The 17,914-nt window shown below is 39.9% G+C and overlaps 1 protein-coding gene across 1 annotated transcript in view; it reads left to right on the top strand.

The window, feature by feature from the left end:
* The window catches only part of iqub (IQ motif and ubiquitin domain containing), a 68,432-nt gene extending 61,656 nt beyond the window's left edge, over positions 1-6,776 (top strand). Inside the window, exons 16-19 of the mRNA XM_063058147.1 lie at positions 1,186-1,362; positions 2,817-3,065; positions 4,640-4,825; positions 5,211-6,776. Coding sequence (XP_062914217.1) covers positions 1,186-1,362; positions 2,817-3,065; positions 4,640-4,825; positions 5,211-5,375 — 777 coding nt within the window. The 3' untranslated portion in view covers positions 5,376-6,776. The remainder of the gene's footprint in view (positions 1-1,185; positions 1,363-2,816; positions 3,066-4,639; positions 4,826-5,210) is intronic.
* The last annotated feature ends 11,138 nt before the right edge of the window (positions 6,777-17,914 follow it).

Below are 17,914 nucleotides of genomic sequence, written 5' to 3'. Positions count from 1 at the left end.
CATAGTTGAATGCCTTCAATCAGCCTTCTGAATCTGCTAAAGTATCACACTGGCTTCAGTCATAGTCACCAATGGCATCAGATTATAACTATTCCAACTTGTCTCTTGCTCCCTGTCTGTCACCACTCCATTCTGATCCAGGTGGGAAGGACTGTACTTCTCTGATTCTTTTCATGTATATGGAATTGTAGCCAAAGAAATACAGGGAGCTCTACTGGGTTCTTTCCTACCCCCACATCATTACCTTGAGTGTTACTCGAGGTTCTATCCTTGGCCACCTTATATTTCTCACATATCTGCTGCCTTAGGGCCACAATATCCAAAAAACAAGTGTTGATTTCTTTATCTACACTGATAGTACCTAACTCAACCTTCCTTCAATATATTCTGACCTTTCTACTGTCTAGATTGTATTTCTAGGCTAATAGCCTCTTTCAAAAACTCTGCTGTCTGTCCTAAATTCTTGCATCCTGTTCTTTTTTCATTCCTGTGCTTCTGATGTATTTTGGCTTATGCTTAACTTTTCTTCTTTGTTTTTGGATTCTTCCGTAGTCTTGCCTCCTTCTTCTTCTTCATACCTTCTTGTCCGATAACCTCCACGGACGTATGCACACCTCCAGGTATTGTCTTCTGAGTGATCTTGATTTTAAATCAACTCACTATTGGCATATCTTCAGCTAATGAAGCTTCAGGCTTCAGGTCAATCAGATCCTTGTGTTTATTCTTGAATCATTCATTCTATGACCCATATCGTTGATATTGGCCAACGGCATTAACCTCATCACCCAGTATTCAGTCCATAGACCTCTGCACCTGAGAGATTTAAGTATTTATTTAGTCACTTCTTATATGCTGTTAGTTGACCCAGCTTCAACCACTCTCACAGTCAATGCATCCCAGATACTTGCCACTCTCTGGTGAAGAATGCCCCTTTCATATTCTCTCTGAATCTCTTCCTCCTTATCCTAAATTTTTGTCTTCTAGTTTTTTGTACCTTGATATGTGAAAACATTTTCTGCAGTCTAAATGCATATCTGCTTTATCCTCATCTTCTTAAATAGTTTCCCAAAACACATATTGAATTAAAATATGAAAAGCTTGTTCCTGTCTGTAAAAGCTGTGTGTTTTTGTTCATATGTTCTGATCGGTTTGAAATCTCTAATATCAATAGCTCTTTCTGTATAGGAACATGACTGTAAGTTAACACAGGAAATTGTGGATTTGATCGACCGAGAAGCAGATCTAATTATGAGGCAAGTAAAGGAAACTTACCTGGATGGACTCAGACAGAGAATATCAACACTCTTTCTTCAGTACATCAAAACACCAATGTTTAACCCAGAGGTTGCCAGATTTCTTAAGGTACAAAGTAAGCAAGTTACTTGTAATGTGCAGGGGTCATTCAGATGAGTAACTTTATACACTTTCCACTTTTAATGATAGAAATATGATCAGAAATGTTTCACATTCCAATATTTATCATTTAGAATTACACTCGTTGGATTTGTACCGAACTATATGGCTGTCTTGAATCTAGTCAGGTTAGACATGGCTGATCAGAGTAGGATAGGTTCTGCCTAGACAATCGGTCTATTTGAGCTACTGTTAATATGCTAGTTATTGTCTATTTTAGCTACTGAGTATATTTCCTTCGGAGACTATTGACCAAAATAAAATTATACAGAATTGTAGATGAACTTGGGAAATAGGTTGTTAATTGTTTGCGAGGTGTACAGGGATAAACAAAGCATTTCTAATTGCAGGTGCTCCCTGAGAGTTTTTATTGAATCTCTGCTTTTTGGCATGTATACCAATGATTTATAGGAAAAAAAAGATAATATAAGAGTTAGATGGAGCAAGAAACTGCAATGGATATAGACAGAGTACATGGGTGGATATACTGTTAGCAGATAAATGATTTCACTGTGCTGTTGGCCATATTGTACCCAAGAAAGGCAAATAGTTGGATTTAATGGTATAAAATAAGTATCTGGATGAAAAGACATACACAACAACGATAAAAATAAGTGTACGTGTACAAAAAAGCTGAAGAGGCTAAATTAATGTCTTTATTTGACTAAGTGACCTGGATTATAAAGGGCAGAAAATTATACTTGAGATCTAGCGGGTCTATTAAGTCTATAATGACCACCAAGCACTGATTGTCCACCATCTCCTCTCTGATTCTACCACTCACCTATACAATTTTAACCTATTGACCCACATGTCTTTGGGACATAGGAAGAAACAAAACTATCTTAGAGAAACACACACAGTCACAAGGAGAACTTGTTAACTCCATACAGTCAGCACTGAAGGCCAGGATTGATCCCAAGTTGTTGGAACTTTGAGACAGCGGCTCTATCATCTGTCCCACTATACAGCTTTTACGTACAGAGGTTTTGGAAAAATCATAAAAGTTTTGGGTTATGTTGCTTTTTGTTGATGGTATCACCCAATCTCAATTTCTTAGTTAATGGATTCAGTCAGTATTATGATATTACACTGGAATATATTGACTGGGGAGCCAACAAAATAACAGCTTTGTTGTTGAATAATACGATTTCCACAGTGTTTTATTACAGGATATACATAAAGAATGAAAATGCCAAATTAACTTCAGTTGGTACTGGAGACTCATAAATTTAGCTTTTGTAATGATGCCAGGTAGATTTGACCGATTTCTTTGATGTTGCTAGTTAGAAAGTACTAATGCAGAATAAGCTCATTTATCTTGTTTGGAGACTCTAAGACCTGGGGAAGATATTCTTTAAAGTGAAACTCAAAATGACGTGAGCCCTGTATACCTTTTATAGGTTCCACAGGATCCAATGGAATTGCGCAAAAACATTTATTTCTGTTCAAGTTGTGGGAGTTACTTACCTTCCACAGAGTTCCCTCTGTCACTGACTTCACGGAATCTCCGTGTGTGTCAACAATGCATTAAGCAGAATAATGAAGCTTGTCATCGTGAAGCGTCAAGCCAGTACAAACTGATCATGAAGCAACTGAGAAAAACTGAGGCAGATTTCGGAGATGGAGCCCAAATAGCATTCTTGCTGCGGGTATGATATGAATATGTGATTTTTACTGCAAAAAGCTTTAAGCAATCACTGCTGTATCTGATTTTTTGCTCTGAATATTAGTGGAAAACTAGACAACAGGGTGACCTGTTGGGGCACCCTTTGAGAGAAGGGTGGTGCAGTCTGATGTGACCAGAATGAACATTAAATTATACTGAATGTTATTGGTATCGCTTTGCTTTGGAAGCTGAAGTAGAAAACCTCAGTTTATTAAAGAAGAACGACGCGTAGCAAAGCAAATATAGCTGCTCCCCATTTAATGAAGGACACTTTTGATGGCATCATTTCTGGTTTATCTGCCACCCTTGTGCCTCTCGTTGTCATTCTGGAGACGTGCAGCCCTTTCATCCCCCGTCTCTTCATCTCTTCTGCTGTTTATTCTTTCTCTCTGATCCTGGAGACGTGCATGCCTCTGCTCCTCTGTCTCTTCTTCGCTCATCTTTTTTTTGTCCTGACTCTAACTGCCACCCATCAATACGAGATAATTAAATCTTATTGTAATGACATACTTCGAGACACTCATAAAACCCTTTGCTGCAGTCAAAGGAGAGTGGTGACTATATCACGTCCACTTAGGAGAGCGCCAACCACATCATCAAGAATAATCAGCATCCTTTGGTGTTACTGCTTCATATCTTCTATCCAGCATTAGGTTAAAAAAAAATGGTCTGCCTGATTATGCCACGTGGAAAGGGAAGGGTGACATTATGGTCAAGAGATGACATCAGGAAGCGGCAAGGAAAGGGAGAGAACAAGAATCGCCTTAACCACTTGGCCATGCACCAACCCCTGAATATATATGCATTATTAAAAGAGGAAATACACCTAAAGTAAACAAGTGTTTATAAGTCTACTCTGTATTTGATCATTTCTGGTAATTGACATTTTAGTAAAATTTCTATTACATAAGCCTATGAAAATATGGTGCTTTGTGAGAGTTTCTAATCCATGCTGTTTTAATACTTTTCAAAGTTCAAAGCAAAGTTCACAGTAAAATTTATTATCAGACTACATACATGTCACCACATACAACTCTGAAATTCTTTTTCTGCGGGCTTGCTTAGCAAATCTATATAGAACAGTAACGGTAAACTGTAAATGTTGATCCCAATAATCAAAATATTGATGATGATGAAAATCTAAAATCATACCTAATGCACTCAGCAACTTGGGTAATTGCCCATCAGTCTACTAATGTTATCCATTATTGTCTGCTCCTAAGTCATATCTCCTGTAGAACCTCCATCGCACTATTCCTCAAATGTTTTAGACACAGTTACATTAGAATAGTTTTTGTCATGAAAGTTAACACTAGGCCTTTCTTTATATATTGGACAAAAAAAAGATTATGCAAAAAACAGAGATGAATGGCCAGTTGTTTTTTATGGTTTTCACCAAAAGAGCAAAATGTTTAGTCCAGAAAATATTTTTCACTGATGACCTGATATTGAAGTTAATTATTGAAGTATCTTTTTAAGTGAATTTAATATTTTGATTTATTATTACAATCAGACTTTTATTTTGTATGAATTTACAAACTGGTATTCTATTGGCAGGAAGAAGATATGAAATACCTCATTGACAGTATTTGGGGTACACAGTCTGCATTGAGTGCCAATGCAAGTCTGAAGGATCTGATAATGATAAGGTGGGATAAAAGGTCTGAGTGGTCACCATGGAACTGTATCCTCCTTACAGAAGAGGAAGCTGCGGCTCATCTTAAACTTGGTGATATCGAAAAAGTATGTAAATTCATTTCCTCTCAGTGTAAACATGCATTTTTTACTATGTTTTAGCATTTGTTCATTATTGTTCCTCAATAATTCCTAACTGTTGCTCCCTCAGATCAAGTTTGCTCATTTATTTACCCATTCAAAGTTAAGGGCTCATTACATTATTCACCTCAACCCTATTTATATAAAAATTTCATGCACTCATTACTCTTCCATTCTATCATATGTCTTCAACCTCTTATTATCAGTTTGAGAGATCAAAACTTTTAACATCCATGGTATAAAGGAAAAGTACTGATAGGTACATGAAATATGTTGAAGACAACTTCAACTATTTCCCTCCAATTTTAAATCCTCATGGTGATTTATTCAGATTTATGTTGTTCACACACAGGATTATGAGGCCATGTTTATTCGCAAGATCAAGCACCGACATACTTTGGGAAAGAGTTACTTTTCTCGGATTCCTGAAATAATGAATTATGCACGCACCTGCTTGATGAAAGACTCAACTTCCACAAATGATCTCGTAATTACTAATTTACTTCGTGCTAAATGAAAGTTACATCATTGGACAACGTTGGACTGAAGTATACTATAATGCTCAATTTCGATTAAAATTACAGCTTTGTTGAATAAAATGGTACAATGTTATTCCTTGATCAGAGATTATAAGTGAAACAAAAACTAATTGAAATATCTTTAGTTTATAGCCACAGACAGTAAATGAAGTAAATGGATTTGGTTTGAATTCCTCTTTAAAATTTTGAATGTAATCCCATAAATTTGAACATTTTTCTGACATTTTCCCATTACAGTAGCCAATTCAATGGGTACTTGAAATGAAATTTGATCTGTTGCATAAAATATCTGACATAGTCTTTAAGTAGGAAAGACTTTACTACGTTCTACAAAATAGTCTCAGCTATCGCACACGTAATTTGATCTTTCCAGACTGGTGAAAGTCATAAAACCTCAGCTTGGTTTAAAAAGATGAAAATGTTATTGAAAAGTAAGATAATACTAAAGGGAAAAATATCAATATGATTTTAATCTTGTGCACTTAAGACAAAATCATACCTCCCTGGAACTACTTGCACAAATGCTGGACCTCTGAAATGTATTAAAGCAAAAATATGAGCTTATCCTATCTCCCAGGTGGATGCAAGTCTAATGCAGAGGCATCAGTTAGTGATTAAATCAGGGATACAAAGCTTATCCTGTTAGTATGCAAAAGAACTGGTTCTGTGAAAATTTAGCTGGCAAAGTTCTAATCGGTAGTCTCAGAAAAGCTGAATTCGTTTTCAAACTAACTTGTTCAGAAAAAGAATTCAAAGCAAGATTCTAGCTGAAAGCACTACTTGTGAAAGTGTGAGTGTGCAGCTGTTATTTTTCATTTATTAATTTTAATAGGTTGTTCATCTTGTGTGCTCTTTTTTTTCAAATAACAAAACCCTTTGTTATTTAGGTTGACTACAGGAATTAGTTCCAGTAAAGAAGATAAATCTAAAAAGAATAACATTGCAATACACTAATTTCAACCAGGATGCTATTCTATACAGATAACATGTTCATCATATTGTTGAAATTACATTATTAATGTAAAATATTCTGTTATCCTTTGAATAATTGAGTAAAAATCCATAGATGTTGTGCAGTCATTTTTCCACAGCATTTTAGATTTAAAATAAAATATACAGTATTTCTTGCATTTAAAATACGTAAATGAGAATCAAATGATAGAACACATTTGTTCTAAACTATGGATGTGAACTCACTTTTTGCATAAAGATCTGTCAAGATCTTATATTGTATTTATGTTCTCTGTTCTCTATTCAAATTGTATCTTTACTTTAAATGATACACTTATTGATATATTCCTTTGGTCAGTTTATCATTTTACTAATTGATAACAGTTTTTAATCATTGTGGCTCTATTCAAATTTACAAATAAAAGGTAAGAAATTCAGTGAAGTACATAATTGCTAAATATTCTTTTCTTTCTGCAGCATTGGCATAAAGTGGGAAAATTACAGGTCTCATTAACACGCTTTTCAACACTAATCTCCCTTCTCACTAACAAGATCGTGATTATCTACCTCAACATCACTTTTCTGCTCTTTCTCTATCCCATATCTTTATGATCCCTTAATATTCACAAAAATACATATTATGAATACAATCAATGACCGAGTCTCCACAACACTCAAAGATTGACCGTGTTCTGAATGAAGAAATTTTTCCTCCACTGTCTCGTAAATGACCTATCAATGTTTCAAAACTGTGATCCCTAGCTCTAAATTCTTCAGCCAAGGGAAAAATTCTCTCCACATCTTTCACACTGAGCACTCTAAGAATTTTGTAATTATATGGAAGGTCATCTCTTCTAAACTCTAGTGAATAGAGGTCTAGCTTACTCTTTCCCTTCACAGGAGCCAGTCTGGTGAACATTTGGTGCACTCCCTCTGTAGCAGATACCTCACTAGAATAGTCTATAAAACTCCAGTTGTGGTCTAATATAACTATTAAAAGTTATCTTTGCTCCCGTAGTCAAATGCTCTAGCCATAAAGCGCAAGATAACGTTTATCATTGTAGTTGCCTGCTGTACCTAAACACAACTTTCAATGACTTGTGCATAAGGAAGTTTGAAACATCAATAGAACTCAGTCTCACCCTACATTAAAAAAATACCTATAACTTCTGTTTTTTTTCTACATTCTACTACACTTTATCTAATCATTTCTGACATTCACCAAACTTGGAAATGTTACATCTGATTCCCCTCAGCTAGTTTGTGAATAGTTGCCCACTTGTATTCCAATAGTTACAGCCTTGGTTCCTATCTGTTATCCATCTCTCAACCCATGCCAATAGTAGACCCTGAGTTAAATGTGCTCTAACCTTGTTCATCAATCTTTGTAGGACCGTATCAAAAATCCAAACATATTCCATAGACTGGTTCTTCCTCAAAGCATGCTTTAAAAAAATCCAAGATTTGGTCAAATGTGATATCCCTTTTATCAATCTATGGTGACTCTATTCTTATTTCTAAGTACCTTAATATTACATATTTTATCATTAGTTTCTGTATTTTTCCAACTATCAATGTTACGTTTATAAGTTGGCAGTTGCCCATTTTCTCTCTCCCTTCTTAAATAGCGGTATAATATTTGTACAGCTTCAAGCAATAGGAAATATTCCAGAAACATGTATAACATATTAAAATAACCATTTTCTTAAAGTTTACAATGAACCAATGTCACAAAACATCAGCCAAAACCTAAGAAGCATAATGCTGTATTCAGACATCCCACCCTGCAAAAGCTCATTTCAGGGAGGTAGCACCCCTGCCCCCCACAACCCCATATCCCACCCCCTCCACAGTCGACCTCCAAGGGTATATGTAGTACTTTGTTTAGTGATTTTGTCTAATCTGTAAACCAAGTTGGGTATATGCAGAAAATGTGACATTAAAATATGTACTTATATTATATCATCATGTTTATTCTATTACAACTTTAAGCAAGTCTACAGGGAGTTTGGCCTCATCACGTAGGACATCAATAGCGTAGCTCCTTAGCAGCTAGCCAGCTAGTTTAAATAATGTTAGCTGTGCTAGTGAATGAATGACACCTGTTAAACTCACGTCAACATGTCTTTTACATTTTAACCCACCATGGGCAATAGAAAAGTCACTGATGCAAACAGTGCAGCGAGCAACACAGTCATTATTTTTGAGGTCGACTGTAAAGCCCGGCCACAGAGAAAACTGACAGATCTACTTAGCAGGGGTCTGTAATCGTTTTTGCACCACAGACCGGTTTAATATTGACAATATTCTTGCGGACCGGCCGACCAGGGGCGGGGGTGTTAATCGCAACCGGAGTATAGGTGATAAGTCAATCGCATCATAACATTTTAAGTGACGTTTGGATACTAAACACACAGCGCATATTTTCCCCGTATGAACATATAAAATCATTGCGACACACCAATATTGCTGAATCAGTGGGAGCCCTGGGCTTGTTTTCCTGCAACAATACGGTCCTATCGAGGGGTGATAGGAGACAGCGATTACTTGAAGGGGGTTCCCTATGTCCAGTCTATTCCGCAATTTAGTTTTCGTTGCATTCATTGCAGAAAACTCCGCTTCACAGAGATATGTTAGAAATGGAAGCGATGTTTGGCCATCTCAGGATATTCAGCCTTGACTTTGATCCAGAATGCTGGCAGAGATGTTATGTCAAACATACTTCTCAGCCCGTCGTCATTTGCAAGCTCCAGGAGTTGATCTTTTTCCCGCGCTGACATGGATGATTCACTGGGGACATTCACAAATGGGTCACGGACCCATTCTTTTGCATGTCTTGGGTCACTGATGACCTCGCGTGTGTTCAAATTCAACAGTGGGCGTGACAGGGAATGAGGAAAAGTGCAGCTGACTCATGTCGTTTCATATCGCCAAATCATATCGTTTCCTTGTGGCCCGGTGGTTGGGGACCACTCTTAGCATGAAGAGAGACCAACCAGGATGCTCGCTCTCCCTCTCCTTCCGCTCAAAAAAAAAATCTATTTCCGAGATATTGTATATAATTTCCGGGCATCAGGGAGCCACTATCGATATGCGGGAGACTCCCGGAACTTCCGGGAGAGGTGGAATGTCTGTGTATTGACGAGCTTATTCAATGTAAAGCCAAAAAACATCTTGTTTAGAACTGGAGCGGTCTCCCTTTGTTGGTGATATTGAAAATTTGGGTGAAGTTAACAGGAGGAGTTAAGTTTGTTACAGTGTTTAAAATATCTCTGTTATCATGATGAATTTCCACATCGGAATCTAATTACTTTGGAGAAGCATTGACTGAAGGTGTTTGAGATTGAGATTATATTCTGCAGAGAATAAGTATTTGAAAACAAACTCTTAGGAGTCACGTGAAGTATGGATAAATCTTGGTTTGATATCCGGTGACCCATTTCCCAGATATTGTAGTCATCTATTGACTTGGTTCATAGCATGACTTCAGCTGGGAAAGAATCACAGAAATACTAGTAAAGGTAGGTGAAACAAAATGGAATAATACGTATTGATGTCATTGTGAACTCCATGTTTCATTCTTTACCTTTTGGAGAGGAATTTTTCAGCTTTTCTATTTTTATATCAGTCAGAATTTACTGCCAGCATTAAGCTATGAGCATTGGCTGCTGCTGCACATGTAAATTAAATAATTGCCTTCTACAGACACATTTTTGACGATTTGCTGCTATGTATTTTATGAATCCTGAATGCTGAGGCTAGGAGAAACCATACGAAAAATTGCAGCAACAAATTTAGACGGCTGGTAACCCGTGTTCCTGGCTCAGCCTTCAGACAGAAGAACTTGCTGGTAAATGTGTATAATTCTTTGCCAAATGGTTGATTTATACCTGTTTGTATTGGGACATTTAGAACTTGGAGAGGCCCAAACATTATTAGAAATCCAGGAAACTACATCTGTCAGATTGCTCTGCCACTCCATGTGGACTTCAACAATGGTCCAGTGATTCTCTGAGATTCTTCAAGAACTACCCAGAAAGAAATCCTGTGAATTAGCAGGCTTCAGTGAACACCAAGGAAGAATTGGGAAGAGGAAGTTAAAGGAGTTTAGTTAAAAGAAAATCACATAACAGAGGTGTTACAGGTATTGACAATCTTCAGTTAACTTTTTACTGCAATAATCTACTAATTATTTACAGTCTTTAAAACCTTTCAAATTATTTCCAAACCTGACGCATTTTTAAATTGTCACTTTAATAGCTTTTACTAGCAGGGGAGTGGGGTTGAGAAGATAATAAATCAGCCGTGATGGAATGGTGGAACAGACTCGATGAGCTGAATGGCCTAATTCTTCTCCTGTGTCTTATGGTCTATATAAGACTATAAGATATAGCAGCAGAATTAGGCCATTTTGCCCATCGCATCTGCTCCACCATTTCATCATGGCTGATCTGATTTTCCTCCGACTTCCAATCTCCTGCCTTCTCTCCGTACAACTTCATGCCCCGACCAATCAAGATTCTATCAACCTCTGCCTTAAATATACATAAAAATTTGGCCTCCACAGCTGCCTGTGGCAAAGAATTCCACAGGTTCACCACTCTTTGGCTAAAGAAATTCCTCCTCATCTCCATTCTAAAAGGATGCCCTTCTATTCTGAAGCTGTGTCCTCTGGATTTGGACGCGCCCACCATAAGAAACATCCCTCCTCTCCACATCTACTCTATCAGACCTTTCACCATTCGATAGGTTTCAATGAGGTCACCCCTCATTCTTCCGAATTCAGGCCCGGAGCCAGCAAATGCTCTTCATATGACAAGCCATTCAATCCTGAATTCATTTTCATGAACCTTCTTTAATCTCTCTCCAAGTTTTGGCACATCCCTCTAAGATAAGGAGTCAAACCTGCTCACAATACTCCAAGTCAGGCCTCACCAGTGCTTTATAAAGTCTCCACATAACATCCTTGCTTTTATATTTTAGTCCTCTTGAAATGAATGCGAACATTGCATTTGCCTTTCTCGTCACAAACTCAACCTATATATTAACCTTTAGGGAATCCTACACAGGGACTCCCAAGTATCTTTACACCTCAGTTTTTTGTATTTTCTCTCCATTTTGAAAATAGTCAACCCTTTCATTTTTTTCTACCAAAGTGCATGACCAAACACGTCCTAACACTTTATTCCATCTGTCATTTTTTTGTCCATTCTCCTAATCTGTTTAAGTCCTTCTGTAGCCTATCTGCTTCTCAAAACAACCTATCCATCCACCTATCTTCATAGTGTTTGCAAACTTTACAACAAATCCATCAATTCCATCATCCAAATCATTAACATATAATGTAAAAATAATCAGTCCCAACACTGTGGAATACCACTAGTGACTGGCAGCTGGCCAGAAAAGGCTCCCTTTATTCCCACTCTTTGCCACTTGCCAATCATCCATTGCTTTATCCATGCTAGGATCTTTCCTGTAATACCATGGGCTTGTAGCTTGATAAACAGCCTCATGTGTGGCACCTTATCAAAGGCCTTCTGAAAATTTAAATACACAACATCAACCGATTCTCCTTGGTCTATCCTGCTTGCTATTTCTTCAAAGAATTCCAACAGGTTTGTCAGGTAAGATTTTCCCTTGAAGAAACCATGCTGATTAGATCCGATTTTATTATATGCCTTATCCTTAATAATCAATTCCAAGATCTTCCCAACAGTTGAGGTCAGACTAATTAGCCTAAAGTTTCCTTTCTTCTGCCTCTCTCCTTTCTTGAAGAGTGGAGTGACATTTGCAATTTTCAAGTCTTCTGGAACTATTCCAGAACCTAGTGATGCTTGAAAGATCATTACTAATGCCTCCACAATCTCTTCAACCACATCTTTCAGAACTCTGGGGTGTACACCAACCGGTCCAGGTGATTTATCTACTTTCAGACCCTTCAGTTTCCCAAGAACCTTCTCTCTAGTTCTGGTAACTTCACACACTTCATCCCACCTGACACCTGGAACTTCCAGTATACTGATGCAAAATACTCATTTAGTTCATCTGCCATTTCATTTTCCCCCATTACTACCTATCCAACATCATGTTCCAGCAGCCCAATATCCACCCTTGCCTCTCTTTTACACTATATGTATGTAAGGAAATTTTTGGTATGCTCTTTACTATTATTGGCTAGCTTGCTTTCATATTCCATCTTTACCTTCTTAATGACTTTTTTAGATTCATTCTGATGATTTTTAAAAGGTTCACAATCCTCTAACTTCCCACTAACTTTGCTCTCACTTTGGCTATTATGTTGGCTTTGACTTACCTTGTGAGCCACGTTTGTGTCATATTTTCTGTAGTATACTTCTTCCTATTTGGAATGTATATATCCTGTGGCTTCCACGTTGCTTCCAGAAATTCCAGCCATGGCTGCTCTGCCATCATCACTGCCAGTTTCTTTTCCAATCAATTCTGCCCAACTCCTCTCTCATGCCTCTATAATTCCCTTTATTCCACTGTGATACTGATGCATCTGACTTTAGCTTCTCCTTCTCAGATTTCAGGGTGATTTCAATCATATTATGATCACTGTCTCCCATAGGGTTCTTTCACCTTAAGCTCTCTGATGAATTCTGGTTCATTGCACAACACCCAATCCAGAATAGCTGATCCTCTAGTGGGTTCAACCGTAAGCTGCTCTAAAAAGCCATTTTGTAGGCACTCTAGAAATTCCCCCTCCTGTAATCCAGCACCAACCTGATTTTCACTATCTACCTGCATATTGAAGTCCCCCATGACTATCGTAATTTTGCCCTTTGGCATGCATTTTCCATCTCCCACTGTAATTTGTAGGCCACATCCTTACAACTGTTTGGGGGTCTGTATACAACTCCCATCAGGGTCTTTTTACCCTTTCAGTTCCTTAGTTCTATCCACAATGATTTAGCACCTTCTGACCCTATGCCACCTCTTTCTAATGATTTGATTTCATTTTTACCAACAGAGCAATGCTGTCCCCTCTGCCTTCCTGTCTCTCCTTGTAATACAAGGTGTATCCTCCCAGCTATTAAGTATATAATAATGATGTTATACAACAAAACAAAGTGTTTGAAAAGTTTTAAAACTCTTTAAGGTTTGAAGCTATTACTGAGTGCTTTTAAAGTACAGCTGCTCATTTCTGACTGTGTTTGAGGAATGCCATGGCTATCTGTCATTTTTTGTTGGCAGCTCCCACACGACTTCTGTACTAGTCCCCGCATGCTCCACATTATCACTCAAGTTCAATGTTGGAAATTTAGGACTGAAAACTGCCAAGTGCTTCCAGTTGCAACTGGAACAAGTCACAACTCCCTGATACTTTCCAGATGGTATGAGACAGCATTGTTCTTTTAAAAATGGCAGATCCAAACTGCAGTCCTGGACCTATGCAGTACAGCATAATGTTTATGAATGCCTCTGACTTTTAAAAGCTGTTACAAAATGCACATTTAAGACAACTTATGTATTATTAATAATTTAGAAAGCTTTTAATTGATTTTAGAATTGATTTTACGGTTCTCCTGTTTGTTTATAAAGCCCTAAATGGGCTGCCCCCCTCCTATATCGCAGACCGTCTAACCCCTTATTCTGCTTCCAGGTCCCTCAGGTCGGCTGACCTGGGGCTCCTGGCTGTCCCGCAATCTAAATTTTTCAGCGCCTTTGCTGTTGTAGCCCCTAGACTGTGGAATAGCATTCTCCTCCCTATCAGATCTGCCCCCTCCATTGACTCTTTTAAGTCCAGGCTCAAAACTTACCTTCATTTACTAGCGTTTGAATCTTCCTGCTGTGACTGATTTTTGGCTTGTGCCTTGGCTCATGTGTTGGTTATTTTCTGCCTGTAAGCTGTGTGCCTTGTTGTTTATACTGTATCTGTGTTTCTTGTATTTGTGATTTTAGCTACCTTATGGTTTGTACAGCACTTTGGTCAACATGGGTTGTTTTTAAATGTGCTTTATAAATAAATTTGACTTGACTTGACTTGGCAATATTAATTAAACAAAAACATGAAGGTAAATTCAAATAATTTTAAAATTCTAACCTGAAAATTTCCTAAGTCCATACCAGCTGGTCGTCTGCATTGAAATGAATGGTGTAGCAGAGAGTCAAAGGAGAGAACCGAATGGTGGGCTGGCTGGAACCTGTTCAGATTGACCTCAACTATGTGGCTCCAGCAGCCTACAGACAAGGGGTGATTGATAAGTTCATGGCCTAAGGTAGAAGAAGTCAATTTTAGAAAACCTAGCACATTTATTTTTCAACATAGTCCCCTACTACATTTACACACTTAGTCCAGAGGTTGTGGAGCATACGGATCTTGGACCTCCAGCAAGTGTCCACAGCATGGGTGATCGATAAGTTCCTGGCCTAAGGTAGAAGAAGATGAGTTATACAGCAAACACGAGGAATTCTGCAGATGCTGGAAATTCAAGCAACACACATCAAAGTTGCTGGTGAACGCAGCAGGCCAGGCAGCATCTCTAGGAAGAGGTACAGTTGACGTTTCAGGCCAAGACCCTTCGTCAGGACTAACTGAAGAAAGAGCTAGTAAGAGATTTAAAAGTGGGAGGGGGAGGGGGAGATCCAAAATGATAGGAGAAGACAGGAGGGGGAGGAATGGAGCCAAGAGCTGGACAGGTGATTGGCAAAGGGGATATGAGAGGATCATGGGACAGGAGGCCCAAGGAGAAAGACAAAGGGGGGGGGAGAACCCAGAGGATGGGCAAGGGGTATAGTCAGAGGGACAGAGGGAGAAAAAGGAGAGTGACAGAAAGAATGTGTGTATAAAAATAAATAACGGATGGGGTACGAGGGGGAGGTGGGGCATTAGCGGAAGTTAGAGAAGTCAATGTTCATGCCATCAGGTTGGAGGCTACCCAGACGGAATATAAGGTGTTGTTCCTCCAACCTGAGTGTAGCTTCATCTTTACAGTAGAGGATCAATGCGCCGATAAGGGGGGTGCTGTTGTAGTCTGGCGTACTGACCTCTACCTTGCCGAGGCACAGCGACAACTCGCGGATACCTCCTCTTATTTACCCCTCGATCGTGACCCTACCAAGGAGCACCAGGCCATTGTCTCCCACACCATCACCGACTTTATCTGCTCAGGGGATCTCCCATCCACTGCTACCAAACTTATAGTTCCCACACCTCGCACTTCCCGTTTCTACCTCCTACCTAAGATCCACAAACCTGCCTGTCCTGGCAGACCTATTGTCTCAGCTTTCTCCTGCCCCACCGAACTCATTTCTGCATACCTGGACACGGTTTTATCCCCCCTTGTTTAATCCCTTCCTACCTATGTTCGTGACACATCTCACGCTCCTAAACTTTTCAATGATTTTAAGTTCCCTGGCCCCCACCGCTTTATTTTCACCATGGATGTCCAGTCCCTATTTACTTCCATCCTCCATCAGGAAGATTCCAAAGCTCTCCGCTTCTTTTTGGATTCCAGACCTAATCAGTTCCCTTCTACCAGCACTCTGTTCCGTCCGGCGGAATTAGTCCCTACTCTTAATAATTTCTCCTTTGGCTCCTCCCACTTTCTCCGAACTAAAGGTGTAGCTATGGTCACCCGCATGGGTCCGAGCTATGCCTGCCTTTTTGTTGGCTTTGTGGAACAATCTATGTTCCGTACCTATTCTGGTATCTGTCCCCCACTTTTCCTTCGCTACATCGACGACTGCATTGGCGCTGCTTCCTGCACGCATGCTGAGCTCGTTGACTTTATTAACTTTGCCTCCAACTTTCACCGTGCCCTCAAGTTTACCTGGTCCATTTCCGACACCTCCCTCCCCTTTCTAGATCTTTCTGTCTCTGTCTCTGGAGACAGCTTATCTACTGATGTCTACTATAAGCCTACTGACTCCCACAGCTATCTGGACTATTCCTCTTCTCACCCTGTCTCTTGCAAAAATGCCATCCCCTTCTCGCAATTCCTCCGTCTCCGCCGCATCTGCTCGCAGGATGAGGCTTTTCATTCCAAGACGAGGGAGATGTCCTGCTTTTTTAAAGAAAGGGGCTTCCCTTCCTCCACCATCAACTCTGCTCTCAAACGCATCTCCCCCATTTCACGCACATCTGCTCTCACTCCCTCCTCCCGCCACCCCACTAGGAATAGGGTTCCCCTGGTCCTCACCTACCACCCCACCAGCCTCCGGGTCCAACATATTATTCTCCATAATTTCTGCCACCTCCAACGGGATCCCACCACTAAGCACATCTTTCCCTCCCCCACCCCCCACTTTCCGCAAGGATCACTCCCTACGCGATTCCCTTGTCCATTTGTCCCCCCCCATCCCTCCCCACTGATCTCCCTCCTGGCACTTATCCTTGTAAGCGGAACAAGTGCTACACATGCCCTTACACTTCCTCCCATACCACCATTCAGGGCCCCAGACAGTCCTTCCAGGTGAGGCGACACTTCACCTGTGAGTTGGCTGGGGTGATATACTGCGTCCGGTGCTCCCGATGTGGCCTTCTATATATTGGCAAGACCCGACGCAGACTGGGAGATCGTTTTGCTGAACACCTATGTTCTGTCTGCCAGAGAAAGCAGGATCTCCCAGTGGCCACACATTTTAATTCCACATCCCCTTCCCATTCTGACATGTCTATCCACAGCCTCCTCTACTGTAAAGATGAAGCCACACTCAGGTGGGTGGAACAACACCTTATATTCCGTCTGGGTAGCCTCCAACCTGATGGCATAAATATTGACTTCTCTAACTTCCGCTAATGCCCCACCTCCCCCTCGTACCCCATCCGTTATTTATATACACACATTCTTTCTCTCTCTCACTTCTTTTTCTCCCTCTGTCCCTCTGACTATACCCCTTGCCCATCCTCTGGGCTTTTTCCCCCCCTCCCCCTTTTCCTTCTCCCTGGACCTCCTGACCCATGATCCTCTCATACTCCTTTTGCCAATCACCAGTCCAGCTCTTGGCTCCATCCCTCCCCCTCCTGTCTTCTCCTATCATTTTGGATCTCCCCCTCCCCCTCCCACTTTTAAATCTCTTACTAGCTCTTTCTTCAGTTAGTCCTGACGAAGGGTCTCGGCCTGAAACATCGATTGTACCTCTTCCTTGAGTTATACAGCTCTTGTAACATGCACATGCAGTTCAACTATTTTTGTGATTATGCAGAAAGTTTGGTTAATAAATCATCGCTCTCTACCTTAGGCCACAAACTTATCAATCACCCCTGTTGTGTTATTAACTGATGAGTTATTAACTTCAAACTTTCTGCATAATCACTCAGAATTGAACTGCATGTGCATGTAACGAGAGCTGTATAACTCATTTCCTTCTACCTTAGGCCATGAGCTTATCAATCACCCCTGCTGTGGACACTTTCTGGAGGTCCAAGATCCGTATGCTCTATGAGCGCTGGGCAAAGTGTGTACCTGTAGGAGGGAACTGTGCTGAAAAATAAATGTGCTAGGTTTTCTAAAATTGACTCCTTCTGCCTTAGGTCACGAACTTATCAATCACTCCTGGTATAATATCACCCTACTTGGGTTCTGCATAACAACAAGCCCAT

Source organism: Mobula hypostoma, chromosome 9 (assembly GCF_963921235.1).
Source record: "Mobula hypostoma chromosome 9, sMobHyp1.1, whole genome shotgun sequence".
NCBI classification, from domain to species: Eukaryota; Metazoa; Chordata; class Chondrichthyes; order Myliobatiformes; family Myliobatidae; genus Mobula; species Mobula hypostoma.
Note: the sequence above shows the minus strand (reverse complement) of the source record. Positions and strands in the feature narration are given on the sequence as shown.